The sequence below is a fragment of the Pocillopora verrucosa genome, chromosome 13 (assembly GCF_036669915.1).
Source record: "Pocillopora verrucosa isolate sample1 chromosome 13, ASM3666991v2, whole genome shotgun sequence".
In the NCBI taxonomy this organism is placed as follows: domain Eukaryota; kingdom Metazoa; phylum Cnidaria; class Anthozoa; order Scleractinia; family Pocilloporidae; genus Pocillopora; species Pocillopora verrucosa.
The window spans coordinates 4319117-4337243 of record NC_089324.1 but is presented as its reverse complement, the minus strand read 5'-3'; the positions used below and the strand labels follow the sequence as shown (position 1 = coordinate 4337243).

The following is an 18127-nucleotide window of genomic DNA, read 5'->3' as shown; positions in this document are numbered from 1 at the left end:
TTCCCTCCATTCCTGTCACTTTTGGGTAGGCCTGCTGACTAGCATATAAAGCGTTCGCATTTTTAGGAAAAGAAAGAGAAAAGAGAAAGAAGGACAAAACCCAAAAAACTCACTGCTACTTGGGATATATCCCCAGACCTCTCGCCTCAGAGGATAAGCTTTCTCTATTGCACCAAGTATGCAGAGCGTAAGCGGTTTTTGGGAGTATACCATATAAATAAAACGTTACCTTTCTTAACCAAAAGTTTTAAAATATGAGGTCAGTTCAGTGACCTCGAAGTCTCTTTCGCCCTTTCATTATTCATTTTCCGTGTTCAGTGGCTCACAGTTACTTTGATTTTTGCATTAACCCTTTACACCCTAACATCAGTATGTATATTCTCCATACTGTTCTCCATACATTTCCAAAGAGGCTGACAAGGAGAATTTGTTTAACAATCAAGAGCTGCTTTAGTTGGTGATCATCTTCTCTATTCTCATAACTTTCATGTTCGATTCAGGGGTGATATGGTAAGGAGAAATTAGATTGTAGTTACTCCCAGGTCACTCCTAGGGGCCAAAGAGTTAAACAGATTTTCAGTTAACTCTTTGTTTTAAATTACTTTCTTCAACAGGCTCCTGTTAGTATGAAATCTTGTGTAATGGCTGGCTGGCTTATGACAGTGTCCGTTGGAAACGCCATTGTTGTGGTGTTTGCAGAAGCCCGACTCACCGACGACATGGTAAGAAGAGCGGTTTTGTTTTCATCACTTGTCAATCGATGTAAAAAATGTGTTTTTATTACTTAACTGAGAACCGTGCGTTACAGAGTAAAAGGATTAAGGTCTGGGCCCTAATTAGGACCGCTTTGTTTTGGTATTGAACAGCAGACTTTATTCTTTCAGTACCTCTTCAACCCAAGTCCTCGGAATTCAACCTGAAACAATAAAGCCACTTCGCTATTTTTTATTTTTGCTTTTCCTTAGAAAAGCTTTTTGGTATGAAGATCATTTTCATCGGTCGTGATAACCAGTCACAAAATGTTGTTTCGTAAGCCGAAGATATGATTTTGAATCCACTAAATGTAGCCCAAAGGCATTGGGCTCACAGATAAGGATTTAAACAAAGCAAAAAAAGCAAAGTTGTTGTAAAAATCAATCTGGTGAATATAGATTCGGGACGGTTGCGAGAGATTTGACAGCAAATAAATGCACATACTGCCTGTAGAATGAACAAGGAATCCGAACAGGAAAGAAAGTGAACAAGGAATCCGAATAAAAAAGAGATTTTTTGACAATTTGAACACTTCCTCTCAAATTGTAACCGAAAGGCATCACGCTCACGAGTATAGATTGGTATAAATGGCAGTAGTTATAAAGCTATTTTTTTGTTTTGTTTTGTTTTGTTTCGTTTAAACATGTCATTTCTTTAATCCCTTTCAATTTATTAAATACCGTTTTTCTTTTCCTTCCTCCTTTAGGCGAACGAGTTTTTCTTTTTTGCCGGCCTACTTGCCTTGGTAATGCTAGTGTTTATGGTGATGTCTTATTTTTACAAATATGTATACTACTCTGTTAATGGCGAAACAAGCGACAGCAGTCCCCGTGAAGAAGAAACAAAATACGAAGAAGATGATAAAGAGAAAGGAACCCAGTAAAGAAGAATATTTCTTCTTATTACCCTGTAGTTCGCAATAGGGACCTTTAACAATCCAGACGACAACGCTAAGAAATAAGCCAATTAAAAAATGCATTTATATTTTTGTTAAGAATTTCACGAATGGGTGGATGTAATTACCATCTCTAAAGGCGCCAGACCTCATCTTCAGCACAAGTTATGCGAGCAGCATTGAGTTCCAAATGGAAACTTAAATTGGGGATTTCACGTTGTTGTTTGTGGACACTGTGCTGATAGTAAGTACGAAGTTTAAAAACGCACGTGCTGAGCTATTGTTCTGCCCATTCGATCTATTGTTTTGCTGCGTTGTAGTTACCGTCGTCGTCGTGGTTTGTTCAAGGTCCTTTAATAACTGTTACTTGAGTTTTCGAACTGGTTAATTTAATTTGATATTCTGTTGTGTATAACAGGTGCTTAGATACACGTGCGAGTTTATTTGGCACCTCTTTTCCGTCCTTTTCCCGGATGTCTAAATGCAGCTGCGCTTTCCTCTGCGCCACTAATTTTAAAGTAACTATTTTAAAAGTGGAAACCGTTCCTCAAAGTTTCAGAGAAATTTGGTTTTGTTACCGATTCGAATGTTTAATTATCCTCTTAGAGGGTCGCAACTGGAGAAATCTTTGACCTTTGATGGCTAGTTTTTACACCGTTTTGACCATTGACGGTTAAACTTTAGGGCCTTTTACGGGTTGACAATTAGATATCGATCTAAATTAGAACCAATATGGATTTTTTTTATTTTTGGATATGAATTATAATTTATAATGAGATCTATTCAGTCTTCCTCTGTCGAAGTAAAGTGAAGCATAGTTGCAAGACCTCTCACAGTAGATAATGATTAGTCTCAAACAACCCCTTCGTTCCTGGTATTAAAGGTGCAAACAGCGTTAGCAGAAATTGCAGACCTCATTCTTCGGGCCCTGAGCATATTACGTTCAGAGCGCCAACAAAATTAGATCCACGTCGTGTACCGAACGTGACTACATACGCTCGCTTTGTACTTCCTTGCCTAATTATGGAAATAAATAGATAAAACTACGATTCCCTTTTTATATTGTTGGTGATTAGTCTTTGAGAACATGTCTTACCGTTAAAGTCGCCCTCTCAGCCTCTCCGCGCAACAGGTCACTTAGCGTCAAGTCGAGTAGTTTTTGGGTCGCAATACGGCAATTGCCAGTTTTTCGCATTCAGTGATTTCACCAACCGTTATAGCTTGAGCCCAAATGAACCGAGCCCAAATTTGGCGATTAAGTTGTTGATCTCGAGGAAATCGGGTGGTTTTCTCCACCGAAAGAAGATCTTGTCGTGTAACCCTCGATAGCTTTTACACTTCGCTTCACAGTCAAGGCTAGCGACGGCCCTCATCATGCTTTAAGTATCTTGAACTTGGTAGTAACTGAGTTTTTTTTCACAGTTTCCATTGAACCATCCCATTTGTCAATACAATTTCTTACGTTTCGAATGGCTGAATCTATTTTTGGAAATTTTGCATGGTAACCTTTGAACAAGTTGACTCTTAGCAAAAAGATTGCGTGCCCCAAGCTCACATGGAAAACGTGACATGAAAACATGAGAGTTTTTTTTTATGGTTATTTATGCTTTTAAAGAAAAGGAGATGACAGTGAAAACCTTCTAGGAAATTATAACTTCATGCCAATTCGTCAATGAGAAATAATTTAATTTGCCATTTCAACTGCCATTGGAAGAGAAGTTAGAAGAATCTTTGTCTGCAGAAATATGTGCTCTTGGACGAGAGGGAACCGATGGGAGAGCGGGAAAAGTGCCCCGTGACTAGCCTGGAACATTTTTAACTCGTGCAAACGAGTTTTTATTCAACAATATTCACTTCGCCTCCGGCGAATAATTGTTAAGGCTACTTCCCACCCTCGGAGGCCGAAAATATCGTTTTTTCTTTAATTTGACAAAACTGGATTCAAACACATAGCCTAACGTTTCCATAAAAAAATTTCTGAAATCTTTTAAAGCACCCGAGTTGGAAAAACCTTTTCTCGTGGAAAAATCAAAAGCGGGGGAAATTCCTTGGTAAAAAAAAAAACAGGCCCAAAGAAGAAAGAAAGAGAACCATTTGTTTCTTAAGTTAATGTTGAAGACATTTCCTCTAGCATTATGGTAAATTAGAAAAATAACGGACAAAGCTTTTTGCGTTGCTATTTTACCGTCGCGGGGTATTTTTTGTTCTTTTCATATTTTTTTTCAGAAACCTTCATCTAAAATCATTGTAAATTAAATCTTGATGGGAGTTTGAGTGAGCGTTTACCCTTGAGGGGTTTTAAGCCATCTTTTTATGAAAGCATATTCATTGCTAGATATTTTGAAGGTAATATTGTCGAAATAGCGTTATTTTCTACATACTGAGAAAGGTTGAGCCTTCAATCAAGGTTGATACTGCTCTCTTCTTCGGCGAAAGAACAATTCGAAGGATATGCATTTGTTCTTTAGTTAATGCTGAAGATATTTCTTCTAGCATTAAGTGGGTTTGTCGCTGATAGCAAAAGATTTAGTAAACCTGCATCATCAGCTTCGAATAGAAGCGTAAAACTTTGGCAGAGATTTTCACTGTTGATTGTGAGGTCGAAATTTTTATCGCGTCACAGTTGATGAGGGCGAAGCCCAAATGAACTAACACGCATAAAAATCGAGAGAAAATAATCTAGGTCTTTAATTGAAAATCTACTAGCCTTTCAAGACTTAACAACAAGACAGGCTGAGCCTTTTTATTTTACTTTGTTCACACCTGCACACTGTTACGCTACTCACTTAACTCGCTATCTGTTACGGAATAGATGAGTATAGCGTGCCCAATCAGACTGCAGCAGTTTTGATAAAACGCTGATAGCTAGGATAGAAACAACTCTGCTTCCTGGATATGTAAAGAGAGTCTGTTTCTGCTTCTATTTACTTAGTTTTGTCTACAAAGCAAAGAATAGTTTCCCTTTTAACTCCCAAATATGAACTTTTCCTCACAATTTCAGAACATTATCCAGCAGATCAGTGAAGCGATATAAAAACCAACTTCTCTTTCATGCAAACGTTTCACAGCAAGAAGGGAGAATAATTTATCCGATCCGAGAGTTAAAGGACGAACGACGATTAGGAATCATAATTTCATTTCCGAGTTCTTCCATAACCTCTCTTCCACTTATGAGATCTGCGACTGATACGCGTCTTCCGTTTGATTTGTAATCGCTTGTTATCATAATGCCATGTTCTTAACAAAACGCTTCCGTGACAGTATATCACCATTACTTCTAAGGAAAGTGATGTTACATCAACGCAAATTAATATTTGGAGACGGGTTAAACTCATAATTTCCTTTCTCCTTTAAAATGAGCGAAAACGCCTCTGGATCATAAATTGTGACGTAGGCTACTGACGCCACTACACGTGTTCATTCTGTTTGGCGGAAGTTGGTGAATGACAGTGTAGGACATGACGTCTAATGAAACAGAATAATGCGACATTCTGTATTTTTTTAAGTAAATGATCGTCTAAGGAATTTATTACCTCTGATTGATTTATTTCAGCTCATTTCAGCTCGTCCATACAGCCAATGATAAGAGCATGTATAAGTGTCGGTCACGATCACCTGTTTAATAAAACAGCAGCCACGGATATTCGAATTTGGGAACCACTTTCCGGCTTTCCGTGAAAATTAAGAATGACATCTACAAAGCCACCTCAGGAACGTGTCGACCAGAAATTCAACTTACAATTTGGATTACAGATCATAATAATGATTATATTTCTTCAGGCTCGGTCAAGTGAAGGAGTTTCACCGAAAGAGGCGCAACGGTTGAGTAAGTGGATAGCAGTTTATGTACAGAACAAAATTGTTTTCCATTTTCGGTTGCAACGGAGTTATGACTCGTTTATTGCTGCCGTGAACAGAAGACTTTACACTACCTTGCATATGTATATGATAGTTCGATTTTAATCAGCAGGGTAGCGACTGTGCTTGCTTAAAATGATATTAAAAAAGTAAGAAAATTAAGAGCCTAAATCCATGGCTATTTTTAAGCATTTATGACTGATTACCTGTGAATTACAAAGGTACCTAAAAAAAACTGATCGTGATCTCCATATGAATTCATGATTGCTTTTCTTTCTTTGCGGCAGAAAGCTGCTTAAAAACCTGAATACACAATTATTATTCAACTGCATCCTTTTTTTTTTTAATTTTCAGCTAAGAATAACAAATACCCTCTCCTACAAAGTAAATCTACTTCTAGCGTTCTCATAATTACAAAGATTAATTTTTCCTCCTTTTTGGCCAAAACCAATCTTTAATTTTCAGATCAAATCTCAATCCAATCAGTCGAAACTTAGAGAGTTACACTTGAAAACTTTATTGCACGAAAAAGAAAACACATCTTCCTAACTTTGAACAAGCATACTAATTAAGGTTAAAGCTGTCAACCTCCTGCAGGTCCTAATGTTGAAGAATCAGTCAACTTTTGTTTACATTGGCAATATTCACAGCAATGAAATTTCACTAAACGTAAAAGTCACGGGGATTACATGAAATATGAAAAGTATTCCCCAACAAGGAAGCCATCCATTAAAAGAAAAATGAAAATGTATAAGATCTAACGCTTAACACAGATGATACCAATCGCGTCGTCATGGAAAAAAGGCTAAAAGCAAAAAAATGGGAAATGATAACATTACGCAAACAAAAAACCTTCATGTGATCATGTTACGTACTTCAACAAAAACTCAAAAATCCATTTTTTTTCTAAAATTGTTGATTTGAGTTGATCTACGAACAACCCCCTTCCCTTATTTGGAATTTGAATGAACAGTCTTATCGACTGTAAAGGGATATGATGCATGTAATTAGATTTGCTAAATAAATTTCTTTTCGGCTTTTTTTCATTTTTTCCTGTTTGCTTTAACCTTAATTACAAACCCTTCATCTCGACTGTTACAACATCATCTATCTCAGAATAGTCGTCCCTAAGGTTGAAATCATTCAGATATTATAGTTTTGTGTTTTATTCAGACGCTGGCTGTTATAGGTTGCTGCCACTCTCGTAAAATAATAAAACTTTAAAGAATCAATTTTAATTAACATAAATTGACTTTAATAAACGTTTAAAGATTTTCATTAGAACCCTCTGGCCAAAAAAAAAGAGTTGCGCTGGCTAGTTTCTTAATTGTGATCAACTTTTTGGCGTTCTAGCAACCTCGAGCGCTTTTTGCCTTTTTGTGCGATTTTTTGGCAACTTTTAGGTTTGATTAGAGCACAAATCAACCTCGATAATGTCAATGATTTCATAAAGAAACTTAAATTTATGAAAATCTCTTGAATGTTTCGCAGGCCCATAATCTAATCAGTTAGGGCGGATAATCGGCTTTACGACGCACAAAAATGGATGTCTTTTTTTATTATTTTCAAAATAATGAACAGAAATGGATGGTTAGAAGCTGCCTTTGTTTGCTAGCAACTCTTTAAAGTTAAGTTATCATTCCGAAGAACGAAAGGTATAGCTTTTAGTAAACGTTTATATAGAAATATAAAGAAATTTAGGAGGCAACTTTTGAAATTTAGGAGGCAACTTTTTGGATTACTGGTTATTGTTCAACAACTTTTTGGCATTCCTGTGTGCAATTTTCAAGCATTATACGAGTACAGTCGGGACAGACCTATTTCTTGGACCCCTCTCTCCCTCCTACCTTGATGACAAGTTGACCATCTTGAGTTTTGAATTATTTAAAATTACAAGCACGCACGAGATTATTCGAGAAGTCTAAATCAGTGTATCCGTTTAAACGTGTAAAATGAAAGACTTAAGAGCAAAACCATTTTTTATTTAAATCCCTGGTTTTTTTTTGTTTGTTTTATTAGATGGATCCATAGTGGACCACTTTGAACGCGTTGGCTGCTTCAAGGATAAGAAACCAAAACGCGCTTTGCCCGTATATCTGCGCATTTATAAATTTGTAAATTGGACAGACATGAATAACTCATATTCAGAGATCATTCGCGCGTGCGCTGTCAATGTTTCTAAAGCCGGATTCCGATATTTTGGTATTCAACATGAGAGGGAATGCTGGAGCGGCGTGAATGGAAGCGTCACTTACAACAAGTATGGAAGAAACAACAATTGTGATTTACTCAACGGAATAGGAAAATCTTGGTCAAACTTCGTCTATCGCTTTGTGGAAGGTTAGTGTGACGTAACAACTTCTATGATGGGTATCTTAACCCTTTAACTCCCATGAGTGATTAAGACAGAATTTCTCCTTACAATATCGATACAATATCAATCAGACAAGTGATGAGAATAAAGAAAAATGTTAATTAGGTGATTATTAGTTGATCCAATACAAAATTCTCCAAACTAACATCATAAGAACTATATGGCAGACAGTGAGGAGTATTACCAATGAGATCTTGAGAGTTAAAGGGTTGAGCAAATCACGGCAACGAGGACGAGGCAGAGCCTAAAGGCCAGAACGTGCTTGCGTGTTAAAAGTTTGTTCATTATGCATAGAACATGAAGAAATCTCGAATTTGCGTGGTCTTTATAGTTCCCAGTTGGAACTTAGCGCTACGCTCACACGTCAAGCTGAAGGTGTGGACCGTGGTGCCGTAAAGGCCTATTTACACGGTACGACTTTGTCGCATGCGACAAGCTTACGACAGGCCTACGACACGAATTGTATCGTGTAAATCAAACCTACCACTCGCTTACGACTGTCGTGCACGTCACGAAAAATGTCGTAGGATTTTAAAACATGTTTTAAAACGCTGCGACAATCGTAGCCGAAATTGATAGAAAATGACGTATTTTGTGACAAATTTCTACTGAGTAGGGGAGGAAGGTGAAATTTTCTTGCGTCAAAATGGCGGAGGAAGTCGCCTCCGGAAAGTCGAAGACTGCTTCCAAAGCGAAAAATACATTCTCAGATGAGGAAACAGAGAATATGATATCACTGTGGAGCGAGGAAGAGGTTCTTTTCCTTCTCTTACAAATTATTGAAACAATGACCGCGGCCGACACGAGTGGAATTGCACGCGATTTTGGCATGTCGTAGGTGAAATGTCATGCGCGTGTAAATTGTCCTAAGTCATGTCGTAGGCCTTTCGTAAGCTTGTCGCATGCGACAAAGTCGTACCGTGTAAATAGGCCTTAATAGACGGTAAACACATCCAGCTATTCGCAAAATCCATCTTAAAAGTATAAATACATTTGAATCGACGTGTTCTTTGGCGTTGCCATCCTGACTAACCCTTTACACCCTAACATCAGTATACATATTGTTCATACTGTTCTTTATACATTTTCCTAAGGTGCTGACAAGGAGCTTTTGTTTACCATTGAAAAGCTTCTTTCGTTGGTGATCATTTCATTTATTCTCATGACCTTAATGTGTGATTCAAGGGTGATATTGTAAGGAGAAATTATAAGTTAGTCACTCTTATGGTTTAAAGGGTTAAGATCCCGATTAGTTTATATTTAATGGCGTTCAAGCACAAATGCTGCAATCTGATTGGTTATGTTACACGCTACCTATTCCATGATGCATAGTGAGCAGAGTGCGTGACCTAACGTGCGTGATTTTAAGCGAACAGTAAAAAATAAATGACTGGAAAACACGTGGCTGTCATGTTGTTAAGCTATGAATGCTTTCGACTCCATGCGTGATAGCTGATTTGAGCTTTAGCCTCAACAACCATCACGCGAAATAAAACTTTCGATTATAATAATTTAGTTGTTAATTTAAAAAGATTAAGTGAATAAATGAAGAGATAAATGAATAGACGAATGAATAATTAATTATTATTTTTTAATAATAAATAATTATATAATATAATATAATAATAATAATAATAATAATATAATAATAATAATAATATAAATAAATACTTACCAGAAATCAATACTAGCGAGGTACAACCGCTTATAATAGTTTAATAATAATTTTTTTATTAATTAATTATTATAATTTATAATTAATTAATTTATAATTTTATTTTTTTAAATTTTAATAATTTTAATAATGAATAAAGGTAAAGATATCTGTCGACTACTGATCACTCTAACTTTCAACAGGACTTTGAGAAAATTGTAGTAAATATGGGAAAATGACCAGCAGCTGTTTGACAGGAAAAAATATTTGAATCTAGTATCAAGAAATACACGATATTTTTCGAAAACAAGTTGCGCTTAATTGTGTAGTGATTTAAAGTACTTTCCCAAATTTGGCTCTCAGTAAATGGTAGCTGGAGTCATTGGTCACCATGGCAACCATGTAATTCAACTTGTGGCGGGGGATACAGATCACGTGTTCGAACATGCACTAATCCGAGGCCCAAATGGAACGGACTGGATTGCAACGGAAGTAGTATTTCTAACGGAAGCTGTAATGTGCACAGTTGTGCAGGTATGAATTTCTTTATTACTTTATTTCATATTTCCTAGTTTTGGTCCCAAGTTCAAGCCCTCCAACTTGCTACTCCCTGGATTCGTACCCAGTTTCCCCCAGTTCAACTTCTTGATAGCCAACAGGTCTGCCTTCTGACCGTTGGAATTTTTAAAAATTCCCAACTGTTTAAAAACACTCTGCATTTTCAATTTGTCTATATTGACCCTAAAAAGCCTTATTGGGGAAGTGGTCAATTGATATTATTATATGTACATATTAAAGGGAAGAACTTACCGGCTTTGTATTCTTGTTTCGTTTTCAGACCATGAAAAGAGTGAACCCTTCTCTAAGAGATCATCTCTGCCACTTGTTGGCCTGTGGTTGGGAATTTCACTTGTGGTTCTTCTGTGCTTAAGTGGAATATTATGGATCACTTTGAGATTTTCCAGAAAACGTCGGTAAGTAAATTTTCCATTATTCTTCCAGCTAGTCTCGAATTTATTAAACAAATCAAGTCGCAGAAACTTTTGTCCGAAAGTTATCAAAACGTTTTTTTAAGCAAGGTGAAATAGACAGTAATGAGGGTATAAAAACAAGTCCATATAGACAAAGTCAATTATGTTGGTTTTTTTTTGCTGCAAAAGTTTATGCAAGATTTTACGGTACATGTTTGCTGAACGGCAGAACGTGCTTTGAATTAAACACAAGCACATATTTTGTCATTTTGATCAAGTTACCACGGCAACGGTCTAACTTGTCAGAGGCGCCCTTAAATTTTGGGGGATTTAGTCTATTGTTGGGACGTTAGGGGGAACATAGCTTGAGCAATTTCGCTGAGCAAAGATTATCAAGAGTCTTCGATAACAGAGACAGAATTTCTCCTTACTTAATCAATACAATATCAAACAGACAAGTGATGAGAATTAAGAAAAATATCAGTTAGGGGATATTAGTTGATTCAAGACCAAATTCTCAGAAGTAACATCATAAGAACTGTATGGCAGACAGTAAGGAGAATAACTAATGAGATCTTGGGAGGGAAAGGATTAGTTTACCACTCCCGCGCTGTCTCAACGTTTACAGTATTCTCACAATACCTTATGAGATTTCACGCACATTTTAAGGTCCAACTCAGAGCTCGTGGATCCATTTGAAATTGTTTTTGACGACATTTCTCTGTGTAACCTGATTGGAGAAGGAGCCTTTGGAAAAGTGTACAGCGCTGAGTTGAATAAACAGATGGAAACAGGAAAAGAAGGAAAATCATCTGTAGCTAAGACGAACAAGCAAAAACTTCCAAAGCAGAAATACCGGATTGTTGCAGTCAAAATGCTACGAGGTAAGAAGCTTGGATTGGAGTTAGTAGAGGTAGTAGAGTAGTTTGTAGTCTACAAACTCTGCTTTGATTCAATTCGTTACTTCCTAACCTAGGGGTCTGGGTAACGTTTTCCATAAGCGGTTGCCAATGGTGTAATGGCTGGCTATGCCGTAATGGCGAAACCCAAACACGAGGGCCTGATCGCAGGCTCAACAAACGGCGGTGAGAAGTCTTATAGGCGGCGGTAGATCAGTGGTAACCGCCTTTTATTGAAACGATGGATGTTTCTTAAATTTGTTCCAAGACGGTGGGAGAACTTTGGAAAAAATTCCCAAATTTTTTTACTTAGGTGGTGCAACAGAGGAACAGAAAGAAGAATTTTTGGAGGAGATAAAACTCATGAAACTGATCGGATATCACCGTCATGTACTGAATTTATTGGCCTGCTGTACGAACACTGTTCCAATGTTTCTGGTGACTGAATTTGCTAAATACGGCGATTTACTCAACTTTCTCCGGAAACGGAGGGAGCAGGTGAGAGAGAGATGCTTTTGAACCCATTCCCTTAGAGAATTTCTTCATGGCTATAAAAAATTAGCACCCATCCTAACCGAACTCATTATTATTGACCACAAAAAAATACCTCACTACTGAATAAAGCAAATGGAGTTAAATTAGTACAGTGTTACACACATTAAGAAAATCGCTTAACTTAGGACAGGAAAATGTTTCTAGTTTTCCATTTGTAATCTGTGTTAATCTTGAGGCGTATTTATGAGCAATGTCTGGTGGCCTAACGCCTAAGGTAAACGAAAGACAAAAAACAAAAAGACAAAGAAAACGAAAAAAAATGTTACTGGCAAGGATCTAATTAAAAACGCGCATATTATGCATGCCACATAAACACGACACTTAAATTGAAACTGTCGCTACTGAACGTTGATGGTTTGTTTGGTTTTTTTATGCATTATTTTTATCTTGTTTGCACGCATTGCGTGCCATTAAATTAGTGACGCAAGAGTCATGTGATTTCGCGCGACCTCGTGGTTAAGAAAAAATGATAAATGGTTGAGTTGTGAAATACAATACATCTTTGTGGTGTAAGCGTTTTATACGAAAGAAACTGTCTTTTCAGATCAAACAAGCAATTGAGGAAATGGAAGCAGCGAAACTGTACCAGTCACGATGCTGTAACTTAGGACTAAGTACCAGTGAAGCAGACCTATATGACGTATGTGGTCTTGCATTCTAAATTCTCTCTACGTTATCATTGACTCCTATCGTAACGTAACATAAGGCGCCTCTAAATCACCCCCCACCAGTCAAGACCTGCAGGCTTCTGATGACCCTCCCCCCTAGCCCGTCTTTCCTACACAAAAGCTTCATAGTACCAGTTTTACCCTAATTTGGGTAAATGATACCTTTTTATATAAACTGAAGCTTCTGACTCTCATTTCCCACAGGAGATCGTAGGTTTCAACTTAAGAAATACAAACTGTATTTGGCGTTCATTGAATAACTTCGACGAAAATTCAGAACAAATATAATACATCACAGTTTGATCCTCAGCAGTTTTCCTGTAACTCTTCCTCCACTGATAAGCGTCTGCTCTCCAGTAAGCACCCCTCTCCAAGAAAAACGCCTTCCCCCCACCTCCTGTACAAAACGTTTTCTGGCTGAACACCCTCAAATTATTAAAACCCTTTGCGGATGAGGGGGCTGGGGGTGGAGAGAAGAGACAAAAAAGAGAGACCCTGGATAGGAGATTGCTCGGGGAAGCATATTAGAGCAAGCTGTTATAATTCCCATGGCTGTCTTCTAATATCAGAACTTAAAAGTAATTTGTTTCTTTTTCAGTCTACCGACGATATAGATAAATATACTACTGGTCTTGGGAGCTTTTGCAACAAAAATGGATACGGAAGTAATTTGAAGACAGATCCTCACATATTATATGAAGATGACACTCTCAGACCCGCTGATCTTTTGGCGTTTGCATGGCAAATAGCACAGGCAATGGTACGAGATTGGTTGTGTTAATTGAATCTTTACAGTGAAACCGTTGGACACTCCAAATTAAAATGTAGTTTCAAAATATCGCTTATATTTAAAATTCTCTTTAACAATATCTAGTGTGTTCAGCACTGCATAAAATAGTTTTGATTTCAGAGCTACCACAGAATGCTTTTTGAGGTTTGTATGTCTGTTTTTTGTTTTTCTGTTGTCGTTGTTGTTGTTGTTTTAAATATGGGATAAACTATGCCTCTTATGACGTGAGCTATTGCTCCTTTTGCATGGTTGATTGCCATCAACATCTTCGTACTTAACTTAAAAATCCGCTCTTCTGTTCCAGGAGTTTATGTCACGCAAAGGATTTGTCCATCGTGATTTAGCAGCTAGAAATGTTTTGGTTAGTGAAGGCAAGATGATGAAGGTAGCAGACTTCGGACTGTCACGTTATGTGTACACAGAGAAAGTTTACCACTCCACTAAAACTAAAAAGCTGCCAATCAAATGGATGTCACCGGAGGCCATTCATGATCAGGTTTTCACGACAGAAAGCGACGTGTAAGTTTAAAGTCACGTGATCAGAGTCCAACTCTTTCCTAGTCAGTCTCCTTCCCCTCCCTCATTGCGTGACGCTAAGGGTGTGAAAAAGAGAGAGGCTGGTAACTAGGTTGGTTGCTAAGGAAACATATCATTGAGAGCAGCTACTGCTGTAGTTGTTACTCATGCATATCACGTAAATTTGTTTAAAGCATGCCTTTCATACTACCCAAAAATTGTACAAACAATTCAGCGAAGTATTGTAAAAGTAATCAGTCGCTCTGACAGAGGGCTTATGCTCGAAACGTCAGCTTAAAAACTCTTTACAGTAGACAATTTACGTTATCAACTCAGTTGATAATACCAAATTACCTTGTTATACTCTCCCACCGACGTAGCACCACAGTTTCTTTAGAAACTTAACCTCTTTATTGTTCAAGTAAGTTTTGTGGATGTTGAAGAGAATTGAACACAAACTTGGATTGGACTGATCATTAAGATAACATTAGAAATAAAAAGAAGTGACCGTGACAATTAACTTGAATATTTCGTAATGAAACGAAAGAGGTGACGAATATGTAACTGCACTAAGTGCTTTCAATTATTATGTTTTTAAAGGCCAAGATCCGATTATTATTATGATTATCATTATATCCTTGGTTGTGTGCTCTGATTAATATTAATATCGGATTAATATTTATTAACAGATGGTCATTTGGCATCCTACTCTGGGAGATGGCCACAATTGGTGCGTAACACTTCTAGACGTTTTCTTGAGCTAACAATAATTGTTAATAGAGATATTCCGTGAGCCACTAGACGTGTTTTTTTACAGAAAATATCTGTTTAGTATATACATGAGTGACGAGTTGGCCTAGTGGCTAACGTGTTGGACTCTGGATGCAGAGGTCTGGGTTCAAATCGTGGCCTGGTCACTGAGTTGTGTTTTTGACGATACACACTTCTCTCACCAGGCCTCGTTCCACTCAGGAATATAAATGGGTAGTTGTAAAGTCAAGTAAGACCTTCGAGAAACGATTGGCGAGAGGAAAGTGGAATTTCTATTGTTGTACCCGTATTCCATCCCGGGGGAGCACGGGGGGAAATCTAAGGGGTTTATCAGAGGTGAAAATAATGAAATGACGAACAAATGTTTCTACAAGCTAAACGGTGCTACTATCTGTCAGTTTATTTAATTTTATCACCTATTGTTCTCCCAAGTATTTATCTTCCCTGACTTTCTTCATTTTTTACTTGATAAGGACGTCATAATGTAACTTCAAAAGGTTGTCTATTTTGAACTTGGCTCCTTAGCTTTTTTTATGTTTATAAGAAATATCTTTTCGAAATTTCTTATAATTTAATGATTCTCTAAGTTAACCATTTTTCGTAAACAAGTCATTTCACAGTTTTTAAAACACCTCTTCGATTAATCTTGATACTAAATTTATATATGGGTGAAATAAGTGTCACGCCTCTTATTTGAGTTAAGTTTGAAAATTATTAATTTTATTGTTTGTTATGCTTCTCCCTATTCCATTTAAACTCATAGAGCGCATAGCGGAGGTTTAGCTCTGTTTGCCGGAAATAAGGGATGAAAATGAGATCAAGGTTTTGCCATATTTCGACCACAATCGTGGCCGTTTATTTGCTAACAACTCAACTGAATTATTCGTGAATTATTTCCAGTAAAGATGAGGGTAAACCCGCCTCGTGAACTCAATGATACCCTACATGAATGAACTGCCTTGGGAGGGAAAAGAACGTGGAAAACGTTTTCGAACTGAAGCTGGAGAAAAAGAGGCCCGAAACCTGGCCTGCATGGATTTAAGTACTCATAACAAAGAGTCCCAGATGTAAACTGACCCTAACTAGTAAAACATTAACTGACGTAGCCAGCTGCATAAAATCATTTATACCCTATAGAAATAAATTTTCTTTATGTATATATATCCAGGTGGTACTCCTTACCCCACCATCAGCAATCAGAGAATTCTTAAAGCTTTGAATTCCGGATACAGGATGGAAAAACCACAGATCTGTTCTGATGAAATGTAAGATTCCTGTACAGCTTTTGTATAATAATTCATTAACAATTCCAAAAATGACACCGATCAATCTTGAAATTGCAGGTATGAACTAATGCGACAATGTTGGCGAGAAAAGCCCTCGGAGAGGCCATCGTTCCCCTTTATTCGGGAACAACTTGAACGAATGATGTTGAGCCGATCTCCTTATTTGGAATTAACTGACGCAAGCTACACTCACGTGGCTTATTCTGAAACTGATAGTGACGAAGATACGATACAGGAAAACACCGCCTTGTAAATTGATGCTGTAAACATCCATATTTGGATCGATGGATCATATGATTTTGTAAGCAGTTTTGATACTGCAATTCGACATAGGACGTCAATCACCCTCAAAAAAGACTGGAGAGAATCTGAGAGAGTTTGTAAAAACAAAATTCCCGGACAACTTTACTGGAAGAATTGACTAGAAAACGAGACTGTGACGCCAACAGCTGTAAAATGCTACAAGTATTTTGTCTTGCAAGACCTTTTCTTTTTCGAAAAATCCAGTTTCTCACGAGAAACCACCCTCCTCCTTAAAATTATATCTCACAGATAAGAGGATATTTCACGCCATGAAATTTCTCACCCAAGTCGTTTAAGTGACGATCGATAGTCTAAGCGGGATAGCAGTGGAAAAGAGGGAAATAAATTATTAAGTTAACAAATTTAGGCGAGTTCTAGAATTATTGTTAAAAAAATACTGTGATTCTCGAAGAAACGAAGCTTTTACACCAGTAACATTAGCAGGAGACGCATACACGCAGTAGGTACCTATTTATTTTATTTCTCAGCAACTACTTCAAATGGTTATGTCTGACCTGGACATAACACCTTGAAAATGGAGAACCAGCGGCAATGTAAACAGGTTGCTGTATTTATCATTCTCAGTTTCGCCTATGCCTATATTAAGCGTCCTAGATCCTGTTGTTAGTTATTGATGAGGGTTTACCTGGTTGTAATAAAAGCCGATGTTCTAGCTTTAGATCAGAGGAACCAACAAAAGTAATGGGCTGTCTACGTTTATTAGGTTTGGTTGGTTTTATCATCTTTCAGAATGTCAACAGTAAGTAAATATTAAGCTTTTTACGTAACGTGCTCATTTCAGACAATAGAAAAAAGCTAGTTATTTTCAGATGATTTGAAATCGATTTTTCAAGAATTCTTAGTTCGTGATAAAATTGCTATTCATTGGGCTTAAGAAAATTTAAAAGAAAGAGAAAATGTAATAATTCCAGATTTTTAAGGTGCCGTTAAATATTACAAATAATCGATCAAACTGCCAAAAATTCCCATTTGAATCGGATGGAAAATCTCACAAAAATAACGTTGCATTTTTTCAGTGTAAGCCGGTATTTCAATGTACCTTTTCCAATGGTAGTATCGAAGCTTATAAAACTGACCACTTTAATTTTTTTTCAAGTTCTAATTTAACAGGGTAACATCTAACTATATTTTATACTCATTTAAAAAATAACCAAGATATTACGTCCGCTCTGATTGGCCTAAAAGCCATCTTTCACTTTTTGGCTAACCCATAGCAAACTAAAGCATATGCTGTTATCATCCACGTACATCCAGACCACGCTTAATAACGCCTTTTTTCTAAGCAAAGTTAATAAAAATCCCAATTCGAAATCCGAGCATCCATGGCATGAAAAGTCAAATCAAAAGGGGCAGGCCTTATTTGGAACTACTCAGACATATCAAATGAGCTTTCCACCCTATTGTTTAATTATACACCCGATTGGTCTACGCGTGTCATGTGATGCCTAAGATCTAACTCTTCAAAACGGCGGTGTGTCTTTAAAGGAAAAAGTCTTTATCCGATCCGGCAGCCAATATATTCCTCGATTGCTATTCAATGATCATGAATATTGAGGCTTTGTTTTTCAGGGGGTTGGCGATAGAAATAAATTTTTTTTTTCGTACTGCATATAAAGGAGATTCTGAAATTAGTCAACAATGTAATCAATTTAAACACGGTTTTTTTCGTTTTGTTATGCGAGCTGCTAATTTCTGGTGCGTTCAAATTAAGTACTCACATACCACCACTTGGTCGTGGTAGGTCTGGGTACGTGACTAGAAAGTTACCATCATCACCAGTCCATCGCCGCTTTTATGCACCCGAAATTTAAAA

The 18127-nt window shown here is 37.2% G+C and overlaps 2 protein-coding genes and 1 long non-coding RNA gene across 3 annotated transcripts in view; 2 read left to right on the top strand and 1 right to left on the bottom strand.

The window, feature by feature from the left end:
* LOC131776692 (solute carrier family 15 member 2-like) overlaps positions 1-2697 on the top strand; it is an 18291-nt gene extending 15594 nt beyond the window's left edge. Inside the window, exons 22-23 of the mRNA XM_059092925.2 lie at positions 615-722; positions 1460-2697. Coding sequence (XP_058948908.2) covers positions 615-722; positions 1460-1636 — 285 coding nt within the window. The 3' untranslated portion in view covers positions 1637-2697. The remainder of the gene's footprint in view (positions 1-614; positions 723-1459) is intronic.
* Positions 1-3036, bottom strand: part of LOC136277718 (uncharacterized) — a 5720-nt gene extending 2684 nt beyond the window's left edge. The window contains exon 1 of the long non-coding RNA XR_010716001.1: positions 2745-3036. This is a non-coding gene — a long non-coding RNA (uncharacterized lncRNA). The remainder of the gene's footprint in view (positions 1-2744) is intronic.
* Positions 3037-5266: 2230 nt separating this feature from the next.
* Positions 5267-16923, top strand: LOC131776983 (fibroblast growth factor receptor). Its single transcript, XM_059093199.2, has 12 exons — positions 5267-5474; positions 7526-7846; positions 9898-10068; positions 10373-10508; positions 11175-11389; positions 11718-11902; positions 12504-12599; positions 13226-13387; positions 13722-13936; positions 14623-14663; positions 15873-15969; positions 16048-16923. Exons 1-12 carry the CDS (start codon positions 5336-5338, stop codon positions 16241-16243), a joined length of 1974 nt encoding a protein of 657 aa, XP_058949182.2. The 5' UTR covers positions 5267-5335; the 3' UTR covers positions 16244-16923.
* Positions 16924-18127: the final 1204 nt, after the last annotated feature.